This window comes from Paroedura picta, chromosome 2 (genome assembly GCF_049243985.1).
Source record: "Paroedura picta isolate Pp20150507F chromosome 2, Ppicta_v3.0, whole genome shotgun sequence".
NCBI classification, from domain to species: Eukaryota; Metazoa; Chordata; class Lepidosauria; order Squamata; family Gekkonidae; genus Paroedura; species Paroedura picta.
The window spans coordinates 91,230,567-91,258,338 of record NC_135370.1 but is presented as its reverse complement, the minus strand read 5'-3'; the positions used below and the strand labels follow the sequence as shown (position 1 = coordinate 91,258,338).

The window sequence follows — 27,772 nt, the reverse complement described above, 5'->3', positions numbered from 1 at the left end:
TTTAATTAATAACTTTTACGATTTATGTTTTATACTGCAAACTGCTTCAGGCACATTCCCTGGAGAGGTGACATAGAAATTTTCCAAATATATAAATAAATTAGTCATCATCCTTGCAAGCATAACTTGCTCTCAAGGCTCAACAGAGGGCTTGATTCTCATCTTAAGCAGCTCATATAGTAAAGGAAAATGAAATAGAAAACTAGTCTGCGTCATCCCTAGAATGCACGATGCTAAGTCATTCATAGCTACAGATAGCTGCATTTGCAAAAGTGTAAAAGGATCACTAGAGACTGCACTGGCTTCTGGTTTGCCTCTAGTCCCTCTTCAAATGGTGTCTCTAACAGGCTTGGAATCACAGTACAGACTTGGAATCACAGTACACTAAAACAGAGGTCTCCAACCCCCGGTCTGCGGCCCGGTACCGGGCCGTTAAGGCCATGGTACCGGGCCGCCAGCAGCCGCGCCTGCCTTCCCCTCCCCCTGCAGCGAGAGGGGGGGAAGAGGCAGGCGCGGCCGCTGGCACGTCAGCGACGCAAACGCACACACACGGAGCCGCCGCACATGAGTGTTTGCGCCCCCTGCTGGCGAAAACACGCACGGGCGGCTGTTCTGCGCATGCGCGTTAGCGCCACCTAGTGGCGAAAACGCACATGTGTGGCAACTGCGCGTGCGCGTTTACGTGCAGCTGCTGTGGCCGGGCCGCTGGCTCTCTCCCACCCTCGGAGGCGGTCTCCGACTACAAGAAGGTTGGGGACCGCTGCACTAAAGACTACCTCCACCCATGTGAACGAGCCCAGCTGTGAATACTATTGGCAGAACAAGACTTGTCAGGACAGAGTAAAGGCAGAAAGCATTTGAAACAGGACTTGAATCCAGAACTCTCCAGCCAGAGTTCAACCACTACATAACATTTGCTTTACTGACAAAATAAAGATACTAACAGTACAATTCTAAATCCCTTTCCTCAGATTAAGCCTCACTGAATAGATCTGAGGAGGACTCTAATGAGACCTGCTTAGGAAGGGACTGAATAAAGTTTGGGTCCAGTAGCATCTTCAAGACCAACTAAGTTTTATTCGAGGTATAAGTTTTCATGTGCATGCACACTACTTCAGATACAATGAAATAGAAATTACCAGTCCATACATATAGAGCAGCGGTCCCCAGCCTTTTTGTGGTTGAGGACAGCCTCCGGGGGTGAGGGAGAACCAGCGGCTCGGGCACACGTGCGGCAGCTGCATGCAAACGCGCGTGCACAGAGTTGCCATGCATACACGTTTGTGCCAGCAGGGGGCGCAAATGCACGTGCGCAGAAGCCCCGTGCATGCGCAGCAGCTCTGCACATGCGCGTTTGCATCCGCCGGCATGCCGGTGGCCATGCCTGCCTCTCCCCCTCCTCGCAGCATGAAGCTACCCAGTGTATGCAGACAGTGTAACCTCCTGAAGGGCACAGATGCAGCTAACTGGCAATACAAACTTGCAATAAACTAAGCAAAGACTTTCTCATGCAGCACACTGAAGAATTCACAGGGCCGAAGCCTGGACCAAAGCTTCACAAAACATGATTTGAAGCCATTATTTCACTATACTAGTGAACCCCTTTAAAACTGCCTGCTAATAAAGAAATAAATACTGTAAAATACTTTACATGAAGATATGTAAGAAGAAATAATATTCAGAAATTCTTTCACTGTACTGCTATATTAAATTCACAATTACTTCTGTTCAAGGTGCAATCTTCTGCACACTTAGGATTATACTGTAGTACATCTATTAAAAACTTCTATTTTAAACCAAATATTCTTTCATTCTGACAGATATAAAACTCACTGGAATGCTTTTCAAATTTACAATGCTGTGAAAAGAATTAGCTTTTATATGCCGCTTTGTTCTACCAGGAGTCTCAAAGCAGCTTGCAAGCACCTTCTCTTTCCTCTGCCCACAACAGACACCCTGTATGGTAGGTGTGGCTGAGAGAGCTCTGATATTATTGCTCCATCAGAACAGCTTTATCAGTCCTGCGGAGAGCCCAAGGTCACCCAGCTGGCTGCATGTGGGGGAGTGCAGAATCGAACCCAGCTCACCAGATTAGAAAGCGCTGTTTTTAACCACACCAACAAGCTGGCTGTCAGCCCCAAACCTTCTTACTAGCACTGACTTAAACTATATTTTAGGGCCAGTTTTCAGCTATCAAATTATTTATAACTTTTGTATAGTTATAGGTAGGCAGGTAGGCAAACAACTTTCACTTACACATTTTATGGGCTATATTTAATACAAATATACCATGCTATTTTAAAGGTGCCTATTAAAAGTAACAAAATAAATAAATCAGAATAAAGCTGTTCCATAAGGCTGACCTGAATTACACTGCATCTATTGTTAGCACTCTGCTGTTGGTAGTTCTACCAAATGCTTAACAGAAGCTTTTTAAAGTAAATGAAGAATACCTGTGCAAATCCAAGTCCATCTGTTCAGCATGGCTTAAGCTATTAAAACATCTTCAAGATTGTGCCGAAAGTCACGTAGAAGCTGCAGATACGCTGGAGACTAAAGCTGCCTCAGATGTGATGGATTTCCTATGCCAAGCAGAACGTGAAACAGTATCCCTATGGTAAAATCCTACACCCCAGAAATATAATTGCTGCAACTCAAAAGGCGATAGTTTGGGCTAGCATATATTTTTCCATCTCGACCAAAGAATGCCATTGACACTGACGGGGAGGCAGATGACTCATTTTACAGTTCTAATTAGAGTGGCCATCTCTTGAGGAGAGCATGATCTGAATTGAGAACTCAGTGTACCTGGAGATTTATAAGCATATCCAGGAGAACAATTTTGAGAACTCCAAGTCCCACAAAACAGTACCATGCACACAGTATATTAGCCCACCCCTACTATACAATCAGAACAATGGCTGTGCCACAATTCAGAAAACAAGCTATTACCTGTGGCAGGGCAGATAACTCAAGAAAGCCAAGTCACTGGCTTATGAAAGTACACTATATTATCAAGAAACTAAAGATAACACAGAATGCACACAGCTGTTCTCTCAAGGAAACAAGCATTTTTTTAAAAAATTACTTTTATACCCTGCCTTTCTCCTCCTCAGGAAGCAAAAGTTCTCCGCTCCTCCAATGCATCCTCACTAGAACCCTGTGAGTAAGGTAGCCAGGTCCCCCTGGCCACCAGTAGGAGATGGGGGACTGAGGTAAATTAGACTGAGTGTGACCCAAGGTCAACCAACACACTTCTATTGCAGAGTAGGATTCAAACATGGGTCTCCCACACCCTAATTCAACACCCTCACCACTATACTACTTAGACTCTCAGAATGGAAAACACTCTCAGAAATTAAGCACATAACACTTTCTCTCTCTCTCGCTCTCTCTCTCCCCCTACATGCACATAAAATACAAGATTGACTGACCAGCCAGACCATGCTACACAGAGAGAGAGAGCATCATACAATAAGGGGCACTGGACTCTCGGTGGCATAGTTACTAGGGAGCTGTAGACTGTGTGTGGATAAACAGCATTCCTCACCATGACTTTTCCTGAAATGCTGCCTTGGGTCCTCACTAAGCAGAAATGAAGTAAATAAATCCATGCTAGGACAGGTTCAGATTAGCCTTGACTAGACTGAAAGGGGTCAGGGAGAACTGTCAGGTTCATCCTTTCCTTGATAACGTGCCTGTACTACTTACTAACAACTGTAGCCTACTAGACTCCCTCTTCCTAGCTGGCCTATTCCAAACCAACAGGCCCAGGCCAGCCACCATGCATAATAGTGGAGACAGGCTTGCAGCTCCAGGTTGAGAAATCCCTGAAGATTTGGCTGTGGAACCTCAATGAGATATAATACCAGAGAGGCCATGCTGTAAAGTAATCCTTTTTCTCCAGAAGAGATTGGTATAGTCTGAAGATTAGTTGTAATTCTCAGAGATCTCTAGGTCCCACCTGGAGACTGGCAACCCTAAGCAGTGGCAGTTGAACAAAACCCACAGACACTAAGGTTACTGGAAGAGGGGATACTGGAAAAGAGGAAACCAGCACTCCCACACTCTTGAGTGGTAGAAGTGTACTGGGAAAAAACAGGCTGCTTTTTCCAAATAGTAGGAAACAATAACTCCAATTACAGATTGATGGGAAGGAAACTCACTTCCACAGAGATTGCACAATACAGACCATCATTACTCCCATCTTTATTTGTTATGTCCTAAATTTATTTTAAATGAAGAGCCTATTTGTATAAGGTTATTTACTATACCCAGTGTACCACCTAACATCTTAATCATTCACTCATTTATTTTTCCAGGACCTATTTAAACTCAGTGGGCTGACACAAAATCTTACTTTAGAATCTGAGAGGTACCCTGAGCTCACTTAAAGTATACAAAGTCCTATAGGCATATATGGTTAAAGCTTTTGTACTTAGGGTGGGGGCCATCTTTTCCATTAAGTTAACAGTACTGGTTCTCAAATTACCTTGGTAGTGCCCACGTACGTGAGAAGGACAACAACCACCACACAAGATAAAATAAAGGAAGGGCCAGCCCCGGCAAACACTGGTGATCCTCACTAAGGCCTCAGGACTTCCACAACATCTGCAAGATCTGTCATCTGGTTAATTTTGTTTTTCTGTTCTGGATGTGATGAGAATAATCTAGCAGTAGAGAAGGGAATAAACAAACTGCCAAGACTTTTGTAAGACTAGAAGCCTGATGAGAGTCTGATGGTTCAGCTAGTTTTCATAGGGGCCTGGGTAATTTCCAACTGGCTTGGTAGTTCTGTTGAAGCTGTAGTGCACAGTTGCTCATAAACACCTTCTCCGACATTGAAAAGCCTATAAAGCTCTCTATTATTCAGGGGTAGACAAAAGAAATGAAACCACAACAGGCAATGTATAATAGCTGGCCAGGTTCCAGTATCAGGTTACAGCATCCCTCACTAGAATTCCAAGCAAACAAAACCAAGAGAGATTAGAGGATGCAAGGTCATTCCAATCCAAGGTTCAAGATCTGCCCCCCCACTCCTAAGGAAAGAGCTCCGGACTGCTAGCTGGACAGGGGTGGGGGGAGTAGATGGGGGGTTAACTCCAACTAATAGTCACCTTTAAGGTGATTTTATGTGTGAGGGATTTTAATGGGTTCTGTGTTTTATCATTTTATTGTAAACCGCCATAAGTCTCTGAGAGCAGCAGTATATCAAAGAATAAATAAAATAGTGTTATCAAGTGATTCCCCCCCCCCCAATATTCAGAAGGAGTATTATATGTCAGCTGTGCTACTCTCGTGACCTGAGCTTCCATTGAGAGGGAATCATCCAGGATTACACCTAGGTTCCAGGCGGAGTGAGCCACTGATAGCTATACACCATCCAGGTTGAGCAGACACACTTTCTCACATAGTCGTTTCCTGCCCAGCCATAGGACCTCCATCTTTGAAGGAGTGAGCTTCAGACAACTCAGCTTGAGCTACCGGGTCACTGCTTCCAGGCAGCCGGCTAATGCTTCTGGAAAAGAATCAGGGTGGTCATCTCTCAGGAAGAAGAGCTGAGTGTCATCTGTGCATTGATGACATCTCAGCTTGAACTTCCATACCAGATGGGCAAGAGAGTGCATGAAGATACTGAATAAAATTGGAAAGAGGACCGGTCCTTGTGGGACTCTGCAAGTGAGTTGCCAGTGGCTTGATGATCTCTCTCCTATTACTACCCTCTGTCCATGACCCCAGAGGAAGGAGATCAGCCACTGACGGGCTGTCCCCCCTATTCGGGCATTGGTGAGGCAGTGAGCTAAAAGCTTGTGGTCAACAATGTCAAGTGCAGTTGAGAGATTTAGTAGTACCAGCAGCGCCAACCAGCCTTGGTCCAGCTAGAGACGGAGGTTGTCTGTCAGCGTGACTAGTGCTGTCTCTACCCCATGGCCAGGCCAGAAACCTGACTGAGATGGGTCTAGGACTGAAGCTTCTTCCAAGAATGCTGGGATTTGATCTGCAACAGCCCTTTCCACCATTTTCCCCAGAAACACTAAGTGCAAGACGGGTCAATAGTTATCAGGCTCTCATGAGTCTAAAGATGTTTTTCTAGTAGTGGGCATACAGCTACTTCTTGTAGTCCCTCCAGGAATTCTCCCGTTGAGGGAGAAAGGTTAATTATCTCCCATAGGGGGGGCCTTATTCTTATGTTGGATATTTTTAGAACCCATGATAGTGGGCATGTGGTTGACCTTGCTGCTGGTCCGCTTTAGTCAGTGTGAGTAGTCTGAAGTTACTCAGTGTTCTCTCCAGAGATGGACAAGGGGCCTTTAGTTCACTTTGTGTCTAAGGTTGGAGGGAGGTCGTAGTAGAGTGTAGAGATTTTGTCTGCAAAATGACACATAAATCCCTCACAGCTGATATCCGATTGGCTATTGTTCGGTGCCATTCTGCCAGGGCAGTGAGAGATCGAACTATCCTAAACAATTGTGCCAGCCGTGAGTTTGCAGACACGATGGTAGTTGAGTAAAGATTGCATTTTACTGACTTCACAGCCATCTCATAGGCCTTCATCTGCATTATATAATATGTTCTCCAGGCTTCATTGTGAGTCTTCCTCCAAACTTGCTCTAGTCATCTCAGTTCCCGTTTCTTGCCATGAAGCTCCTCGGTGTACCAAAGGGTTCACTTGAGATGGGGCTAGAAAGGACGTTGGGGAGTTATCTCATCAATGGTGGCCAACATTCTGTCAGTCACTGACCAGACCATTTAGAGAAGTGCTGGGAGGCACTGGGTCCCACAGAGCATTCAGGAATCCAATTGGATCCATAAGTCTCTGTGGGTGAGCTGAAATTTGCTCAGCGCCCAACTGAGGAAGGGGTGGTAGCCTTAGCCTTAGTTGTATAATGCTCTGGCCAGTGTCCATTTTGATCATATCTAACCACCATGTTTTCTGTCCATCTGGTTTACTTTTCCCACTGACCAATCCTAGCATGTTAGACTTGTATTTATACAGCCTAAAACTGCAGTAGCCTTTTTTGCAGCTCCATCACACTGACCACTCATGCTAAGTTTGTGATGAGACCCTTTTCACATATGTTACTGCCAGTCAGATTAGCCCCCACATACTATACTTTTACATTTTTATTTCTTATGTCTAAATGGAGAACTTTCATTTTTCTCTATTACATTTTATTTGGTTAGCTGCAGTACAGTTTTCCAGCATATTAAAATCATTTTGAATTTTGTCTGTCTTCTAAGCAACTTCTAGCATTTTTATGTCACCTGTAATTTGATACACTATTGACATTAGTTTCCTGGAAGTACTAACTTAAACTGGCTGGCTACTGTTGGATGCCCCAATGGAGCTTCAGTACAATTTCTCAGAAGCTCAAAATGACAAACAGAAAATTTAATCTTATCAAGAATCCTCACTAGATCAAAAGAATTTAGCACACAACACAATTTCCAAATTATTTGTTACAGGAATATTTGCTCAATGTGAAAATTCAAATAAAGCACTTTTCTGAACACTTACAGAAGCAGTTTCAAATTCCCTAATGTATATGGGTCCAAGACACAATGCTATGCCATTTTGCCCTCCTGAGGCTGGACAGTGAAAGTTTTTTACTACTTCAGTTGGATTTTTTTTTAAGAAGGCAAACTGGGATTGTAAGGGTATTTTTAAAGAAATCAACCTGGAGGGAAAGGAACTAATAAAACTACAGAGAATTTATTTTCCCAGTTGAACAGTAATTTGATTTGATGCTACATGACAAACAGTTCAGTGAATTTATTCAGAAGAACACCAAGGCAAATAAACTTCCTTAATTAAGGCTGCCTTTGTTATCAGGCATACCAGTTAAAGAAATGGCATTCGTTCTGAACCAAGAGTGACTCATCTTCTGTAAGGCTTGATTGTTCTGTCTCCTTTTCTTCACCACCCTTCAGCTATATTTAGAAATGTCTTCAGTTAAATTAGTTCTATACTATCCTTATGTAACCTAATTTACATCTGGAGCACTGCAGGACCTAGCCCTATTATAATGAGATACCCAAATATTAGCAGCAACTTCCAGGTCTGGCTTTTCATTTCTGCAGGCCTTTGATCAAGCAACTTAGAATCCAAAGATAGCCATGTTAGTTTGCTACAGCAAATACTGCCAGGAAGTGAATCCAGTAATGCTCACAAATAGCTTCTCCTGTGAGTCAAATGATCCTTTTGCACCCAGCTCAAGGCCCATCATTCTTTAGTACCAGAAGCCTGTGTACATGAATTCTGCCAAAGGTGGCAAAAGTTGAAATTGAAAGCAACTATTCCCAGTGAAAATGCATTTTACAAAACCAAGGAAAAAACCCTGCTTCTATCATCATCATCATCATCATCATCATCATCATCATCATCATCATCATTCGATTTATTCCCCGCCACTCCCTTGCGGCTCGTGGCGGGTTACAACATCTTAAAACCCCATTAAAATCCATTAAAACCACGACTACAATTCGACATTATTAGTTAACTAACTAGCATGGCAAGATCGGCTAATCACTTCCCCTCCCACTACTGACAGGTGGAGGGGGGGATAGCAGTCCCAATCCCGATGCCAGATCCCGGGGGGGCATAGGTGTTAGCCTTGGCCTCAACCGTAGACCTGGCGGAAGAGCTCCGCCTTGCAGGCCCTGCGGAACGATGGAGGATCCCGCAGGGTCCGCAGCTCTCCCGGGAGCTCATTCCACCAGGCAGGGGCCAGGACCGAAAAAGCCCTGGCCCTGGTCGAGGCCAGGCGTGCTTCCCTAGGGCCGGGAACGACCAACAGATTTTCACCCGCAGAACATAAGGCTCTGCGGGGGGCATAGGGCGTTCTAACCTACAATGAAATATAAAATACTTAATATAGCTCTTTATACTTCATATAATCTTTCCGGTAACCTTACGAAGCCATTTGCTTCTTTAATGAGCTACTTCAGTGAAGCAATAATACTATTATGTCTGTTTTGTTAAGCTGTCTTCTACATTATTACCATCTTTTTCAGGGTCTCCAAATGTTATAGTAACAATACAAACATGCTTAAAGAACATGAAAACATTAGTATGTGTGCAAGTGGACTGTCCTTTTCCCAACATACAATTATAGCAGGAGTCACAGATACTGCACTAGTGTCAGAAGAAAGGTAACGGAGCATGCAACTGGAGCCATTTGACATACTAGAATGTGACAGCTTAGCCTAAACATATTTTGTAGAGAGAAGTAGATATTTTCATATGTAATGTCCCTATTAAGATGACCTACCTGTTTGCGCCACCATATGTGTCCATCCATTCCAAACTCTTCTAACCTTTTCACCCAAGAAATAGTGAGGCTCTATCTTCTGAGGATTCAAAAGAAAATCATCTTTGCTCACTAGCTGCTTGTGTTTGTTGCTCCCCCAAACATATAGCTCTCCTTCAGCTTTAAAAAACAAGGGGAAAAAACAGAAAGTGGTTAATACTCCATAATCTGCCTCAACAACTTTGTTCCTCCTCATACTGTTTGCTAAAAATACTATTTGTATATGTAAATTGGCTTTAATAGGAAATTCATTTCAGTTTTCCGTTCAATATAGGTAAAGCTTTCAGGAACTGTACTTCTCAGCTTCTCTAAAAACTTTGATAGGAGAAAATCCTGTAGGAAATTACAGTTCAAAAAGAAGGAAAGGAAGAAAAAAAACAAAAAATGTGAATCAAGACCCAGCATTTCAAGGTCTTTGGACATGTGGACAAACAGCTACATTTTTAGACATTGGAAAAGATCCAAGCTCCCATCTTACACTTCTACCTTGTTTAAACATTCTGGATCCCGATTCTGAACACATTACATCCACATGGCCTTCATGAGGAAACAGACTGGTTATATTTGATACACTCTCTAATTTATTTCTACACTGTAATCCTTCCATTCTTTCTTTTTCTGTATCCTTAGACTGATTTCTGCATAATCTCTTTAGTGTCTTTTATCCCCTCCCCATACCCGATTGCATCATTTGCATCATTTCCCTCCTCTACCTTTACTGCATCATCTTTCTTGCACTGCTTTCCTCTGCACACCAATACACACTAATGGCTCCATTCTATACTTGAGAATTAATTTTTCTGTACCATGAAAGATAAATTATTATTCTAAATTTAATTACTTTCCAAGGGTTTTGAGTTTTTAATTTAACAAAACACTCTTTGCTTAATTTATTGTTTTTACATTTTTCAGGTACATTGCTGAGTGACCATCTTAATATATGTGGTTTTAACCAGTTACTTATAAAGAGTCCTCTGTACTCTATTCCAGCCCTGAATAACTATCAAGAAGTTTAGTAATTGATTTAAAATAACTTCCATTTTTAAATAAATTGTCATATTCATAATATAGCTTACTCAAATGCACCTAATTAAACATTGATGAACACATAAATGTTACTTTATTTTTCTGTCCTATAACATCCTGTACTGGGTCCTTTTTGGTTGGAAAATATTTATTTTATATCCGAAGCTACTGTGTATGACATTTTATGTATGTTTGGCCACTGAAGAAGGCCATCTGGCTGAAACGCATTTGGTCAGGGTCATATGGTTCTTAATAGATATTATTTAACATTTTTACTTTGTATGTGAGGCTATTACTTAGGTCTGAAATTGTTTCTAATTATCTTAAACACATGTATATTTTTATATTTGAGCATTTTTAACCTTCTAGGAGTTGCAACTGCATTATTAGGCTATATATTTGTATTTCTTTAATCTTTTTGGTTCTTGATGGAAATTATAGTTCACACATACTGATCAGGTACCAGGAGACAATTGGAGCTAACAAGAAGGCAAGCAGATTACAGTGAGTCAGCCGGATTCCACAGTGAACTGGAACCAGGCAGTCAGCAGTAAACAAGGTTATCAAGTGACCATATCCAGAGGAACCTACCCGTAAGTGATGCAGCATGATATGATCCTGAAGTAACATTCTTCATTTGGATATTCTCAAAACCTAAAAAGATAATCCAAAGATAACTGACTAGCAAAAGAGGAGCTTTTGCAGCATATAATACTATCATGTGGGTGGGCAGGTAGTTGTGAGCTCCTGCATTGTGCTAGATAACCCAGGATGTCCCTTACAACTCTATGAGTCTATGTGAAACTGTATTAATAGAGAATTAGCAAGCTACAATTGCAAGATATGTAGGAAAGGAAGCTACTTCAGGTGTGCCAGATTACTACTTTCCCTGTTCATTCTATATATGCTAGAGATCACCTGCAGCTGCCCTATAAAAAACCAAGAATAAATTGAAGGTTTTTTGTCAACCTAGCAGGGATAGGGTTTCAACTAAAGAAATAGTGTACCGAGGTCATGGATGATCTAATGAAATGGCTGTAAAGCAATTTCTACAAAAAATCCAAAATACACATAGTTCTAAATAAGGATAGGGAATAAGGAGAAGGAAATAGCATGTTGCCCTGGTTGTTGTTTGCAATTGCTCAAGTGGGCGGCATTGGTACATCCAATTTGTACAAGCTTTGTTAGGTTTTTTATTTCGTTGACTCCACTTGTTAGCCATGATGGCATCCTAATGAATTTGATAGTACCTTTTCTGCTGCATTGTATCTGAGCATCAATTACTGTAATTCCAAGCATTTTAAAGAAACGTAAGCTTAAACATCTATACTATTTGGTGAATCTCCTTGGGAGCAAAACTTGTCCTCATTCCCAGCTTGACAGTAGGACCTAGGCTCTGGCTACTGAAGTAAAGAACCTCTTGAAACCATCATTGTTACATTTCATACCATCCCATGCCCAGTCACAGAGTTTTCAAGCAACATTATTTGTCAAAGGGGATTCATGAATTTCATATCTGCTGCAAGCCTTTAATAAACTGAGCCAATATCCAGAACTAAATTTAAAACATACTCCTATAAGAATGTCCTTATCTGTAACTGCTCCGCAGGAGCAGTATAAATAAAACGCTAAGGGCAAGGGGCGTGGACAGAGTCTGGGATGGCGAACAGAGCCCATCGGCCCCTTGCCCCAGACTGACAAGCAGTGGGCCCAAACACCAGGGGCAGCACCTCCCAACCTTGGCCGCCTTCGGGCCACTGCCGCCATTACGCCGCTGCCTGCTAACATGCCTGGTAGGAGGCCGGGGCACCATGATGCCGGCAGCGTCCCGGGGGGCCAGCCTTCCCGGTGAGGAAAGTAGCCGGAGCCTGCCGCGGGACGCAGGAGGGGGCAGGGGACCACCCCGGCTCCGGTGGCCGCACCAACGTGCAGCCCTCCCCAGGGCCCGGGGGGGACCGCGCCTGCCCCGGCCCCTTCCTGCCCCCTCCTAGTGCCCATTGCATTTAAAAGTGCAATGGGCTATATTTCTAGTGCTTGAATATTTCAAATAATAATACACTACAAGTATAACTACAAATTATATTTTAGAAAACTGACCTGTTACTTTGCAAGGTTCCTTTGCTCGCAAGAAAGATGGAATCATTTTTCCTTGACATGACCGCTTTGCATGAGACACCATGCCAGTTCCCCACTGGAACACTGAACCATTTTCTTGTCAACATGTGTGCAAAAAGAAATTGAAAATGAATGTGTAATATTTCCTTTTGCTAATAGACTTTGTAGTGTGCATCAATATCCATATTAGCACCAGCTGATATTTGGAACATGTCAACACAAATTATATCTACAACTCTGATTAGTGAACGCTTGGCAGCAGACCAGATGCTGTGTGATGTATCAAAAGACCGTTTTTCTATGGTATCTGAAATTAACATGAATTAAATGAGTTAACAGAGCGTTTACCCTATACGCCACGGAATGCTTTGGCAATTGCACAGACTCTATCTATGACCAGGCTTTCCTTGTCATTTCATAGACAACACAACACTGCGGCAGTCCCATGCAGACTTATATCCCATTACATTGAAGGGCACCATAGCCACCAAAGGCTCTCTCCTATTATTATTATTATTATTATTATTATTATTATTATTATTATTATTATTATTATTATTATTATTATATTTATACCCCGCCTCCCCCCGAAGGCTCAAGGCGGCTTACATAACCCCGTCCCCTAAAACCATAAAATGACAATAAAAACCAATAATTTACAGTAATTGTAACAGCAATGGCGTAATCTACTCATTTGCTCTTCGCATCCTCATCTACGGAGGGGGGTGACGCTCTCTACCGCCAGTTTGTGAGGGGGGGGGCTGATCTTCTTTCCGCCCGGCCTCAGTTATAAGCCTGGCGGAAGAGCTCCGTCTTACAGGCCCTGCGGAATGCTGGTAATTCCCGCAGGGCCCTCAGCTCTTCCGGGAGCTCATTCCACCAGGTTGGGGCCAGGACCGAAAAGGCCCTGGCCCTAGTCGAGGCCAGGCGGGCTTCCTTGGGGCCGGGAACGACCAGTAGGTTAGCCCCCGCAGAGCGTAAAACCCTGCGGGGGATATAGGGCAAAAGGCGGTCCCTCATATATGGGCTTTTAAACTCCGTCTCAGTAGTGTAGATTCAAAATATTACCCAAAATAAAGTAACAATTAATTACTACAGTTTTTAGTACTATAAGGTCCAATACATACAAACAAAGCAAATATATGTGACAGAGCAGCAAAATATATACCCCGGATTGGGTTAGTCACAGCATCACTTTAGTCCTGCACAGTATTGCTCTGCTGTTGTCAGGCCATCGGACTTGAAGTTGTAGAGAATGTACATTGGCTACCCCAGTCCCTGCTTAAACTGGTTTTATGTCAAAACTATATAAATCTCTATTTACAAGATATTTGCATACTTCACAGTTAATATCTGCTGAACGGGACAGATTATTATTTATTTCCATCACTGGGCTTTAAAATAAGTCACTAAATGGCTGTATCCTTTAGACCAGAACAGTCAAATAAAACAAACATATAAATGTATTTTAACGTCCACCCCCGAATACATTAATAGCCAATGATAATAAATGGGGGTGCAGGGGGTTTTGTTCAAATTATTACATTACTCTGTCAACAAATAACTATGGACTTATTATTATTATTATTATTAGATTTATATCCCGCCACTCCCTTGCGGCTCGTGGCGGGTCTCTCAATTGCTCTGTTCCTTCTTTTAAATCATTTAACAATGATTCCTGGATAAACAGGACTCTTATTTGACCAAACACAGAAGTTTTTAATGGTTTCTCAGCTTTAAAAAACCCAGAACCTTATTTCAAAATTGTACTTACCTGTGGCAACAAGTGCATGCCTGAGTCCAGCTGCAATGTTCACCACTTTGTCCTTTAAAGACTATTGGAGGAGGGGAAAAGAGACACATTTACAAATTACGATAATCCAACTAACCTCACAGAAATGTTTACTGTGCAGCATAACTATATTTGAAATGTTCTTTACTGGTATTGTCAAAGCTGCAAAGTTGGTTAATAAATAGAGAGTGCAGACATAACCAAGAAATCAGCATCTTCTTCTTCTTCACCTAAGGTGACAGCATCTGGAGGAAGGGGCCATCTCATTTCTGCACCTAAATGATGACTCTTTCTTTTGTAATAGCCAATTCAAATGGGCAGTATCACAACATAGTTAAGTGTATAATGCACACATATTCAGACACCTACCTCAATCTTCTGTGGGACAGAGCATCCTCTTGGAGTATAAGGAACTCCCAGTTGACCAAAAGAATTAGATCCACAGGATAAAACGTGGCCACTTTCTGTAAGACGGAGTGGTACACTGCAACAGTGCTCTCAAGATACACTACATACATTCTGTCTCTTCTAACGCCAGTTGGTGCTTTTATTGACTACTCTCTCTTTTGCAAGGATCCTGCTTCTCCCATCTAATTTTGTTTGTGTGCCCAGGACACAAGGGCCACATAGTGAGGACAAGGCTTAATCAGAAGTCCTAGCTCATAAATAATTGTCTTAATCATTGCATTACAATCTAACAGTTCTCAGCTGAATGCCCAATAACACTGTTTGTTTGTACAAGTCAAAGAAAGATCCTTGTGATTTCACTCACAGTACACTAAAACATTTCTGGACATTTTGAAGGTGTAGAACTTGTCCCTGTTGCTTCCACATGATATCTGTTTTACATGCATTAAGTGCCATCCACTCACAACTGACTTATAGCAATGACAGCAAGGGGCTTTCGAGGCAAGTAAGAAGCAGAGGTGACTTCCATTGCTTTTTTTCTGCAAACTATCCTGGTGGCCTTCCATGCAAATACTGATCCTGCTTAGATTTCAAGATCTGACAAGATCAGACTGGACCATGCCACCTTCCCTCCCCTATCTATTTCAAACTTGGCATAATGGATTTACCTGTAAGTATGATTGTAAAGTCCCAACCACAGGCAACTTGTACTACAGGAAAACCAGCCAAAGAAGAGCATAATGTAAAATGTAGCACATCTTCTATATGATTAAGTCCCAACTGCCCATTTTTATTCTGGCCGCACAAAAACAGTTCTCCAGCATCTGCAAAATAACCAAATATCATTAAGATACGCAACAGGCAGAAGATATAATCATATACATATGATAATTCAACAATCACTATTCAACCAGAAAGTCTAGAAAAAAAACATCCTAATAATGTATAGCTGTGTCTTTCACAATTTGCTCTAAGAAAATAACATTGAACCAATTACTGAAATCTGTAGGACCCACAAATGCAACATGAAGTGCATTAACTTGCACACTATTAATTCCATTGATAACTCCACATGACAGACATCTTGTCTCCAACTAGCACACTGCAACTAGAAGTGTACAGGCAGAGTACACAGAGTAGTGGTACAGAGGCATAGCCTGAAGCCCCAGTACATGTATGTACAGAAGCGGTATGGAGTATTACATAAATACATCTTATTTTCACAGTAAGTCTCACACAGATATTCCTAAACCAGGATATGTATGGAATTTCAATAATATCTTCAGCAATACATGATAATTACTCAATGTACATATAATGAAAATCAAATGTACATTGCAGACAGATTAGACATACCTTCGCTGTAACTTATTTCTAAAGAACAGTAACACAGAAATATAAACATGACTATCAGCCTTTCCACAGAAAAATTCCTTGTATGGTAAATGCAGATTTGTTTCTTGACATCTTTCTCTCATCTATCCTTAAGACCATACTTCTTTCGTAGGGGTGTTGCCTGTTCCTGTCCCAAGCATTCAAAAGTCAATGCTTGCATCTGGGATAATCCAACACTCTTACTGTGTGACTGCTATATATGGCTGAACCAGTTTCATGTGAACCATACTGAATCATTTTATGATGTAATTAATAATGATCATTTCAACTCCTTCCTATGTCTGTATTACTCTGGGATTAAAAAAAAATCTTTAAAGACTATATCTTCCCAGCATCTCCTCGGTTCAAATTTCTCTTTCATCCTTGAATTCTGAGTATTTATTTATTGTATTCATTTATTTATTTATTTAAGAGCCTCTTGTGGCACAGAGTGGTAAGGCAGCTGTCTGAAAGCTTTGCCCATGAGGCTGGGAGTTCGATCCCAGCAGCCGGCTCAAGGTTGACTCAGCCTTCCATCCTTCCGAGGTCGGTAAAATGAGTACCCAGCTTGCTGGGGGGTAAACGGCCATGACTGGGGAAGGCACTGGCAAACCACCCCGTATTGAGTCTGCCAAGAAAAGGCTGGAGGGCGTCACCCCAAGGGTCAGACATGACTTGGTGCTTGCACAGGGGATACCTTTACCTTTTTATTTATTTATTTACCCTGCTGCTAGAAAACGCAACTCATCAAATTGGTTTAAACAGCATACGTTTTCCCTAACGATATGTAGACTGGATATTGTTCCATCGTTATATCTGAGGAAAAATAGATTTCCAATTAGTATCTTGCAAAAGTTCTAGTGCAGTTGGAAGATGCTGTTACTGTTCACATACAGGTGACATCAGAGGCAGAATATGACGATCTAAAACAAGATGTTTGTTATGTGTTGCAGGCCCATTTTTGTACCATATTCATTGTTTGAAAACACAAATTGAAAGGCTCATCAGCTAAATGGTATGCCATCCTCCTCCTCTGCAACTGTTGGGAAAGCTTAGATCACACACAGGTAGTAGTATGGCATTAATGACGTTTGAAAATAGGCTAGGCTAGAGATTGCTATGCACTGAAAACATGAAAGCTAATTTTTTACCAGTAATAACTGCAGAATGTCCCCCTCCACCAGCAACATTTCTGAGGGTTTTTGGACTACCAGCAAACTCTTTCAGGGCTTGGGGTAGGAGCACATCTTGTTTATGGTCAAGACCAAGCTGTCCATAACTGTTTGCTCCCTGTAAGCAACAGAGGCAAAAAAAAAAGTGAGACAGGCCTGTTTGTTTAACCCAATTAATCCCAGGATTACACATTTAAATCTAGCACTGTTTTCCAATGAACAACTATTATTCTGGATTCTAGTTCTAACACATTTGTAATCAAGGAGCTCAGAATGCTTACATAAATGTTATGATTGTACCAGCATAAAAACTCTGTGAAGCAGGACTAAGCTATGCATGCAGGCCAAAACAGACTAAGCTATGCCCCACATAAAATTCTCCGCTTTGTGAATACTAATAGGATGGAGATCCCTGGCCCTCACAATGTTGTCCTGGCCTCAACCACAGCCAGGGCCTTTTTGGACCTGGCCCCCACCTCGTAGAATGAGCTCCTGGAAAAGCTAAGGGCCCTAATGGAACTAACACATTTGCACAGGGCCTACAAGACAGAGTTCTTCCTCCAGGCATTTGGCCAAGGCCAGGCAGAAGGAAGATCTTAGCCCCTCCTCTGATATGTCCAACAATAATATTCCCTGGGTATCGGGGGGGGGGGGAGATGACTGGCAAGGGGGTATGGGTGGTTTTTTTTAATGTACTTTTATTACCATATTGTACTTTTACATTGCAAGTAATCGTGAGCTGGCAAGCCAGGAGCAGTGGCCTAAAAATTGAATGAATGAATATATGAAGATCCACAGTCAGCTTTCTCACTAAGAATTCAAATGTAGATCTCCCCAGGTTTAATAATACCCTATGCACCATACAACATCAGCTCTTCGAGTTCTTGTCAAGACATTGCTTACCATAGATGGATGTATTAAAACACTGTTATTAAACAGCTGTAGTTGCTATCAGCACATCACACTTGCACTAAAATTGTTTGTGTTGATTCTCCCAGGTTTTATTCAAGGCACTGATGATCAACACCTTAGCGACCTGGGACTAACTCTGGTATAAATGTTGTCTGCTCCTTAATCCATAAGAGCCCTACTCAATCATATCAGTAGTTCATCTAGCGCAGGGGTAGTCAAACTGCGGCCCTCCAGATGCCCATGGACTACAATTCCCAGGAGCCCCCTGCCAGCATTCGCTGGCAGGGGCTCCTGGGAATTGTAGTCCATGGACATCTGGAGGGCCGCAGTTTGACTACCCCTGATCTAGCGCAGCACCCCATGTTACAGTGACAAACCAGTAGCACTGGAAGACCAATAAACTGGCCATGTTGCCTTCTAGCACTGGCATTCAGAGACTTGCTATCCCACAAGGGCTTTCTGTCCCGCCCCTGTTCAAGAAACCCAGGAGGGCATCCCTTTCGCCCGGTGAAGGCCTCACAGCCCGCAAGACGCGCGCAATGTCCCCCCAACGGTGTTTATGAAAACAGTTTGCAGGCGCTGGAAAAGGCGCATCATAGAGAAGGGTTTGGGGAGGGGGAACCCAGGCGCCCCCTTCCCCGGCCTTGGCGCTTCACCAGGCCCCCTGCAGCCGCTTCCGCCCACGGCAGGAACTTACCCAAACAAACAGCGTCTGTCTCGAATTTCCCCGCGGACCATCCATTGGCAAGCCGACCCGACCACGGCGCCGCCTCCGGAAGCTCCGCTGGGCACGGGAGCGGCGGCCGCTCTTCCTCCTCGTCTCTCGGGGGGCGGGGCGGGGGCGGGGCTTGTGCTGCCGGGGCGCTGGTTGGGGAAGGGAGGCGGTGGTGGGCGTGGCGGAGGGCGCGCTTTTCGCCCTTTCCCTCTGGGAAGCTGGGCGGGTCGTTCTCGCTCCTCGCGTCCGGAGCCTCCGTTCCCGGCCCCTGTGGGGATTGGCGGGGCTCAGTGCCGAGGGGAGCACCGATTGGCTGAGCGAAGGAGCTCCTGGCTTCGGTCAGCCTGGTGGAGCCCCCGTGGCCGTGGCCTCTTGTCGTTCGCGGCTCAGTGCTGCTGCGGGTGGGGCGGGAGGCGTCCGTACTGGAGCGCTTCTCAGCATGTACCCTTCCGAAATAATCTACATGGGTTTAAGAGCAGAGTTTTCACAGCAGAGGTTGGAGAGTCGTCACCCAGTTGACCTGGCCTTGTAACCCTCTTCACCAGTGGTCTTCAAGTGACTAATACAGTGTTGTTCGCCTGATTGTGCATTGACAGCAGGGAGAACTGGGGGATTTAGTGAAGAGCCCTGGAGCGTGTTGCTTGTCTCCATTTGCAAGCTCAGTTTGTAGCAGTCTGCATTTGGACATATAGATACTTGTGCTCAGGGATGTCTATAAATAAAGCCTACCACAAGATTACATTTGTATTTGCCTATTAATAATTAGTATATGTGATGTATAATCCTGTAAACATTATTTAAACAAGTTGCTATGGCGTACTGATAAGATAATATGATTGACATTTAGAACTGACATTTTTTTATTTGTTATTGGGTTTCTGTACCGCCCTCCCATAAGGCTCAGGGTAGTTTACATAAATCATCATGAATATACATAGAAATCTAGTGACAGTAACATAAGAGTGATTCCAAAATTTATTGTAACAAATTATAACAATACTACAACAGATTCAGAATGTGACAACAATTCTCAACTTTAACATGAACCCTTGAGAAGTCAGCATGGCTCAGATCATGGCAGGGGTGTTTAGGGGACCTCAACCCAATGCCTGGTGAAGGAGCTAAGGATTCTGGGGAATAATCAGGGCTGTCGTCCATCATGAGGAAGAGCTGGGTGTCATCTGCATAACTGTCGCACCAGCTAAGCATGAGGATGCATGAAGGTGTTAAATAAGATAGGAGAGAGGACTGCTCTTTGTGGGACTCCACATATGAGCTGATGACGACTAGATACTCTCTCTCCTATTGCTACCTTCTGTCCTTGACCCCGGAGAAAGGGGATCAGCCATTTCAGGGCTGTGCCCCCTATCCCGGTTTCAGCAAGGCGGTGAGCTAAGAGCTCATGATTGACACTGTCAAATGCTGCTGACCGGTCTAATAGCACAAGCAGCACTGACCTGCCTCGGTCCAGCTATATATATAATCCCCAATAAACCAGTATGCTGTAATCAATACAGTGTTGGACTAGGATCTGGGTTTGAGTCCCCATTCTAACACAGAAGCTTGCTGGGTGACCCCAGAGTAGTTACATGCTCGCAGCCTAACCTACTTCACAGGGGAGAAAAGATAAAATAAACTGGGATGCTGTATTAGATGGATCGTTGGTCTGTTCCAGCTGGGTGGTTAGACTCATAATGATAAAGAGTTGGAAGCAGCCATAAAAAGGTAAAGGTAAAGGTATCCCCTGTGCAAGCACCGGGTCATGTCTGACCCTTGGGGTGACGCCCTCTAGCGTTTTCATGGCAGACTCAATACGGGGTGGTTTGCCAGTGCCTTCCCCAGTCATGACCATTTACCCCCCAGCAAGCTGGGTACTCATTTTACCAACCTCGGAAGGATGGAAGGCTGAGTCAACCTTGAGCCGGCTGCTGGGATCGAACTCCCAGCCTCATGGGCAAAGTTTTCAGACTGCATATCTGCTGCCTTACCACTCTGCGCCACAAGAGGCTCTTCGAAAGCAGCCATACAGGCCATCTAATCCAACCCCCTGCTCAGTGCAGGATCAGTCTACAAGTGTCTGTCCAGCCGCTGTTTGAAGACTGCCAGTGCGGGGGAGCTCACCACCTCCTTAGCAGACAGTTCGACTGCAGAACTACTCTGACCTATTATCATGTTCAGAATTAGATTGGCTTATCTGGTGCTACTGTGAATGGTCACTGTGCTTCTGTATCAGCAGCAAAATTTTGGGGGTGGGGGAGGGGACCTACTTAATTCTTTTCTCCAAAGACCCTTGGGAGCTACGAGTTTTTTTTCCTGGGCCTTTGCATTTCTAGTCTCTCCTCCACATGTACACACACATCATTGCTCTAGATAAAAAAGGCAGTGCTTTTTACTCTTTCACTTTGCTTCAAGTTGCTATTTGTTTCAGGACCATGAAAGCTCATGACACAAATTGCTAGTCTTCTAAGATATCACAAGACTTGTTCTCTGGGAATGAACACCATTGAATACGGCGGATTTTTAACAGTTCTGTGCATGGTTTTAAAGCTGGTTTTAAATACCCCGACCAGGTATTTGTGGAAGATATATTCACATTCCTCCTTACAGTCTCTGCATACTTAGGTAATGAATTTTGGGGAGGAGGAAGAAGGGTTGTCTACTTGCAGCTGTGCATACATAAGAATGTTTCTGGATGAAGGCATTTAACTGCTAGACTTAAAAGGGAATCAGGGAGCTTCATTACTTCAACTGAACCCCTTGTTTGGAATAGGGATCCCTCTGGAGATCACACAAAGAAGGTCTTAGGGGGAACAATCATCACATCCCCCTCTCACTAATCCCTGCTAGGAATTAGAACACTTCAACAATTCCCACAGGGGTCTGCAGGTACATCACCACCCCTTCATGTTCAACCATTTCAAAAACTGCATAATAATCTAATAGGATTATAAGGGCTCACCTATCCTTACTGATCTCCAGCAACTGCAGCTGACAACAGTACAGAGATTACTTTCCCATATTGTAATCCCATAAAACCATCCTCTGTCAATAAATACAGGATACTATAACATAGAAAAAGTATATATTCATGAGTCAGACAAGCATGATGAAGTGAGAACAAGCAGACTGGTCGTATAAAGGTAAAGGCACCCCCTGTGCAAACACCGAGTCATGTCTGATCCTTGGGGTGACGCCCTCTAGCGTTTTCATGGCAGACTCAATACGGGGTGATTTGCCATTCCCTTCCCCAGTCATTACCATTTTACCCCCCAGCAAGCTGGGTACTCATTTTACCGACCGCAGAAGGATGGAAGGCTGAGTCAACCTTGAGCCGGCTGCTGGGATCGAACTCCCAGCCTCATAGTCAGAGCTTCAGACAGCATGTCGGCTACCTTACCACCCTGCACCCCAAGAGGCTCATGACTGGTCATATAGTAAAGATTAAATCCAGTAACTTGTAAAAAAAAAGAAGAAGAAGATATTGCTGGTTCCATCGCTCACAATTTTATTGTCATCTTAAACTTTTCCCAAGTTTCAAACATAATAAACAGCATGCAGTTTGTTTGATTTTCTGTATTGTATATTTGAAAATAGTATTGGGTCCAGTGGCGCCTTTAAGATCAAAAATGTTTTATTCAAAGTATAAGTATCAGGATAAGTCACTGAAGAAATGTGCATACACATGGAAGCTTATACCTTGAATAAAACGTTGTTGGTCTTAAAGGTGCCACTGGACTCAAACTTTGTTCTGCTGCTTCTGTCCAACACAGTTATCCATCTGAAAATAGCACTGACAGTAAAAATTGAGTTCTTTTATTGACTAAGCACTCTGAATACTTTAAAATCTACCATCACTGTAAAACCATTAACATAGTTGGCAAAGTTTGTACATCCTAAAAATAAACTACTGTTTAATGATCGTCAAACACATCTTTGTATATTGTAAATGAACTAATGGATCTATCAAGGCCAATCATCATTCAATTTTTTTTAAAGTTAATCCCATATACTAGAGCAGCCTTTCCCAACCTTTTGACCATGGAGGAACCCCTGGAATAAATTTCAGGCTTCAAGGACCCCCCAGAAGTGATGTCCGCTGGCTATGCCTCTCTGCCACACCTCCAGAAGTGGTATGACCATCCACAGCCTCCATCCAGATTCCACATATCATACCTCAACAGACACCCCCCCCCGCTCCTTGATTTTTACACCCACTCCATACCCACTAAGCCCTTCAGGTGCAGGCAGGCAGTTTCCTACTTGTGACCAAGTAGAGTACGAGAACTTGGAAGCAGTCAGTACACTGTGTTGCTCCTTGTGATTGAGGAGGCTTTAGCCCCATTGCTAGTTGGTTCAATATCCATCAAAGTTTACCAATTCAAAAGAATATCCAGATCAGTGATACTCAAGTTGGATCTAGAGCCTCATGTGGCTCTTTGATTTGTTACCTCGGATTCTTCTGTGCACTATTCTATAATGTGGTACCCACTTCATAGCTGAAGAAAGTGATCAAAGCCATTGCCTGGTTGCACAAAAGATTTTCCCTCTGTCTAACTGAGCATCCCTAGTGGTCTGTTTTCTTATTTACTGAAGAACTTCAGTTGTCCCACCGTGTCAGTATGATATTTAACTAAACCACTAAAAATAGCACTTGAGACATTTTAAAATTCAAAATTAACTAAATATTTTATTCAACATAGTAGGCAAAGATCAGGTGAAACCAGGGGATGAAATTTATGAACTCATTGTAAATATATCTGAGGTAAAATCAGGGGCTTTTTGCACGCCTTCAAAATAGCACAATGGTTGCCAATTGAAAACGCTACTGATTTGCTGTTTTGCACAACGTCGTCGACAATCTGCCACACACCTGAAACCAATCTGCAAAAAGCGCTTCCTTGTAGCGCTTTCAGGGAAACCCCCAAAAGTGGATTCACCCTCCGGAAAGCGATACAGTCCTGCAACCAATCTGCAACACTAGCGAAAAAGACCTGTGCGTTAACATTGTTGCGGTTTCTACAAAGTCCCTCCCCCTGGCTGTCTTCTCTGATCTTCCAGCGAAGCGATCGCCTTTTTTTTTTTTCTCTGAGCGAGCGGGGATAAACGCACCAGCGAGCCTCTTTCAGTTTAGAGGCTTCCCCGGCTTCAGTCCCTCCCCTTCAGTCACTAAGCACACTTCAGTCACTAAGCACACTACTAAGCAGTCACTTTATTTTTTACACATTCATTCAGCCGAAAATCGGGCCCATGAGAGGGGGGGGGATTTTTTTTTTCACTCGGAGGGAGCGTGGCAATGACCAAACGACAGCTCAAACACACCAGGCAGCTGAATGGGTCTCTCCGTTGCAACGAATTAACACAGATTCGTTGCAATGGGTCTGTTTTTTTTTTAAAAAAAACCTTTCTTAAAGGGAAAGGGGCTGTTTGGGAGCATGCTAACGGCTGCCCATTGGCTGCTTGACGGCCAGGGGCGGGACGAGCTCGGCAATAGCGCTTCCTTTCTAGCGATTTCTGCCGAGACCGGAAGCCTGTGGGAAACGCTACAAAACGCAACTGGATTCCACTACAAAGGCAGGTATGCATAACGACGAATTCCACTATTTTAAATGGCGATTTTTCATTCAGTGACCAATTTGCTACAAAGATCCCGGTGCGTAAAGCCCCTCAGTATACACACAGTCTTTAGTTCAGATGTTTGTCAGGCTATTGAGTTTCATCAGCTTTTCACAAACTGTTTATGCACTGGGAACTTCACTGCCCCAACTCCTGTGGAGGAGCACAAATCGGGGGTGGATGAGGTGCACCAGGCCAAATGCTACCCCATGTGGGTGCAAGAAGAGGTGGGGTAACCTGCCACGACTAAAACTCCAGCCTGCAGCCCAGCATGAAAATTCCAGTCTATAAATGGTCACAGTGACTCAAATCTTTATGTTGAGAGGCTTTTGTTTCAGTGTTTTCCCACAAACACTCCAGGACACTTTGAGTATTCTCTGACCCTTGGTTTCCAGAAGGTTCATATACTCTTCCAAGTACCCAATCCCCGCCTCTTGAAACACCAGGACTCGTCTTGAGTTTCTCACTGACTTTTAGGGACACTAAAGGCAGTTTCTTGACACACCAATCCAGGGATCCCTGCACTCTTCAGAGCTAACTCCCTATTTGACAGGATAGAGAATTTTCTTCTCTCACTACAAGAGAAGAATGGCAGTCCTTGCCTACTTCCCAAACTTCTTTGCCAACCTTCTCCCAGATCTTTGTGTTAAACTGCTCTGAATTCAGAAACCGTCAGTATTTGACATTTCTCAGCTAGGACAGAAATCAGACTGACCTCCTCAGCATTCAGTTCCAAAGTGTCTCTCTGCTCAGCTTATACTAACCAATCAGATCTCTTGAAACAGCCTGTCACTCAAGGTTCTCTGGCTCTGTGTCACTCAAGGTTCTCAATCCTTCAGCTGTTTGTATAGCAGCATTTCTAAGCTTCTAAAAAGAACAGTCCATGACAAATGTGTGTGCAGGTTGTTCCCAACTTGAAGTAGCCATAACCATAGGGTCTGGAGAATGTGTAAACTGTAAGCAAGACAGTGATGTGTAGTAGTTACAGTGCTGGACTAGGATTGTGGTCCTTAACATGACGCATATGGGCATCCTGGTGCCTGCCAAGTGGGTGAGACCAGGTGGGACTTTTGACCAACAAGACTCCTGCCTGGCCACAGGGGAGTTGATCATGCGGTTTTTTTTAAATGTTGTTTTCACTGTGCGACTAAGGGTAAGCTGCAGCAGTCATTAGATAGATGGCTCTCTCTCCTGTGGCAGCCATTTTGCGGCTACACCCAGCACTTTGTGCCCAGGCTCAAAAAGGTTAGGGAACTCTTTACTAGAATCTGGGAGACTCAGCATCAAACTCCACTCTGCTTGCCGGGTGACCTTGGGCCATCACACACTCATAGCCCACCTTACATTATAGGGTTCTTATGGGAATAAAATGGAGCGGAGAACAATGTAGGTATCGTATATATCAAGAAGATAAACATGCCTCTTTGAGCTGTGGGCCTTGTTCCAGGGGGGGGGGGATGAACAGCCCTACAACTACTGACTCTTCTCCATAGCCTCCATGCTTCCATCCAACTCCCTGGTGGCAGTCTGGAGGAGACAAAGCTGGCTGATTTTGGTCCCCCTTCTTCACAGCCAGCTTGCTCTCCTCTGGACACCTCGGCAATCTCACCTCAGCTGCTCTACCTCATGCTGAGGAGAAAGTCAGGGAAGTCGTTTCCGTGTTCCAGATACACAAGCATTGGCAATGGCTCAGCAATGGTAAACCCTACATGCTTGAAGGTACACTGGTAATTTTAAAAGGTTATAGTCACAATTACATACTTAATAGTTTTATATTACTGTACATGCATGTGTTTGGTTGGTGCATATGATTGTCATGTGGCTCTTTTTGTTGATGGCAATTATGAATGTGGCTTTCCATGAGCTACCACTGATCTAAACAGTAAACAGTTTCAGTACCCTATATCCTGATAGCCTGCATGCGTGTGATACCTAAATGCAGCTATTCATCAACTCAACTTCTCAAAATGTAAGGGTAGTTATCACATTACATTCTGTACCTTAGAACCAATCCCTTAGACTAGACCAGGGGTAGTCAAACTGCGGCCGTCCAGATGTCCATGGACAACAATTCCCAGGAGCCCCTGCCAGAGAATGCTCATGGGAATTGTAGTCCATGGACATCTGGAGGGCCGCAGTTTGACTACCCCTGAACTAGACGGTGGTTCACATATAATTTGATAGCTCTAATTATCTAAATTGCTCCTATTTAAAAGTATAGTGCTGAATACCAAGGGCTTTGTGGCTATGGTTATTAATCTGGGATGGTTCATTCACACATGTAAGTTGTCACTTGATATAGCAATCAAAGCGATAAAAACGCATATGAAGTAACCAGAAGTATGATTATAGTTGCTTCTAAGGAAACCCGTATGAGATATGCAGTTTACTGATACTGTAGGAATGCTGAACTAGTGGCAGCTCCCCCACATTTGTATGCAAGCCACAGGTACTCATGTGAGACTATAATAGGAGGAGCCAATCATCACACAGCTACCATCTACTCCCACCTCCTCTCTACAGTTAGGATTATTGTAATACACTGTACATGTCACTTTGCACAATCCTAAGCACGTTTACTTTGAAGTAGCTATCACTGAGTTAAAAGGGACTTATGCTCTTGTCAAAAACAAATAACTGGATACCATCCTAAGCAGGATACCATCCTAAGAAACAGAGCAATGGGTTTGTATTCCTTTTGATGTAACTGGTCCACAAGAACCACCAGGCAGTTCCCAAGACCCTAGATAATCAAATATTTCAGTGAGGGCACGGCTTTAAGTAAAATAATTTTTCATTCTTTATCCTATAAGTTTTGAAATGTATAATTCTGCATCAAAATGAAACAATATATTTAGCTACTGAGTGCAAAATGGATGATAGTATTTGGATAGGTTATATTCCCAGGTGCTTGCCCATCTTGTTGAGAGCATCACTGACAATGTCCAATTCATGCCGCAGTTCGTTCACCACAGTAGCAATGCTCCTTGTGTCTTTCAGGATCTGCACACTTTGAGTATATGGGTTATAGCTCACTCCAAAGGGGCGCTTGATTGTCTTTGCAAATTCCCTGTTCAAATGGGAAAAAATGATAAAAATCAGCTGAAGTCTTCCTAAGTGTTCAACCAGTAACTACTTTAGGTATGAGTCTATTGCTGTCTCTCACAATAGTTGAAACAACATCAACAGAACTTAGGCATTTTCTCCAGGGCTGTTTCCAAAATAGTCATTTAGTTTGGAACTTCCATAATTTGTTCACTCAGTTTACCCAAGAAACTAATAGATGCAGTTGACAACCTGACTTTTTAAATAAATGAATGAATGAATGAATGAA

The 27,772-nt window shown here is 43.3% G+C and overlaps 2 protein-coding genes across 5 annotated transcripts in view; both read right to left on the bottom strand.

The window, feature by feature from the left end:
* SERGEF (secretion regulating guanine nucleotide exchange factor) overlaps window positions 1-19,088 on the bottom strand; it is a 105,353-nt gene extending 86,265 nt beyond the window's left edge. For 2 of the 3 annotated variants that reach the window (XM_077321595.1, XM_077321596.1), the window contains exons 1-8: window positions 18,808-18,965; window positions 17,178-17,316; window positions 15,321-15,476; window positions 14,614-14,708; window positions 14,227-14,287; window positions 12,435-12,548; window positions 10,929-10,991; window positions 9,273-9,431 (exon numbers count right to left, since the gene is read on the bottom strand). In XM_077321595.1, the coding sequence (XP_077177710.1) occupies window positions 9,273-9,431; window positions 10,929-10,991; window positions 12,435-12,548; window positions 14,227-14,287; window positions 14,614-14,708; window positions 15,321-15,476; window positions 17,178-17,316; window positions 18,808-18,852 (832 nt within the window). In that variant the 5' untranslated portion in view covers window positions 18,853-18,965. Of the gene's footprint in view, window positions 1-9,272; window positions 9,432-10,928; window positions 10,992-12,434; window positions 12,549-14,226; window positions 14,288-14,613; window positions 14,709-15,320; window positions 15,477-17,177; window positions 17,317-18,807 lie in introns of all 3 variants that reach the window. The other variant, XM_077321597.1, reaches the window with a different exon arrangement.
* A 3,193-nt stretch (window positions 19,089-22,281) lies between these two features.
* TPH1 (tryptophan hydroxylase 1) overlaps window positions 22,282-27,772 on the bottom strand; it is a 40,697-nt gene continuing 35,206 nt past the window's right edge. For both annotated transcript variants that reach the window (XM_077321588.1, XM_077321587.1), the window contains exon 11: window positions 22,282-27,508. In XM_077321588.1, coding sequence (XP_077177703.1) covers window positions 27,334-27,508 — 175 coding nt within the window. In that variant the 3' untranslated portion in view covers window positions 22,282-27,333. The remainder of the gene's footprint in view (window positions 27,509-27,772) is intronic.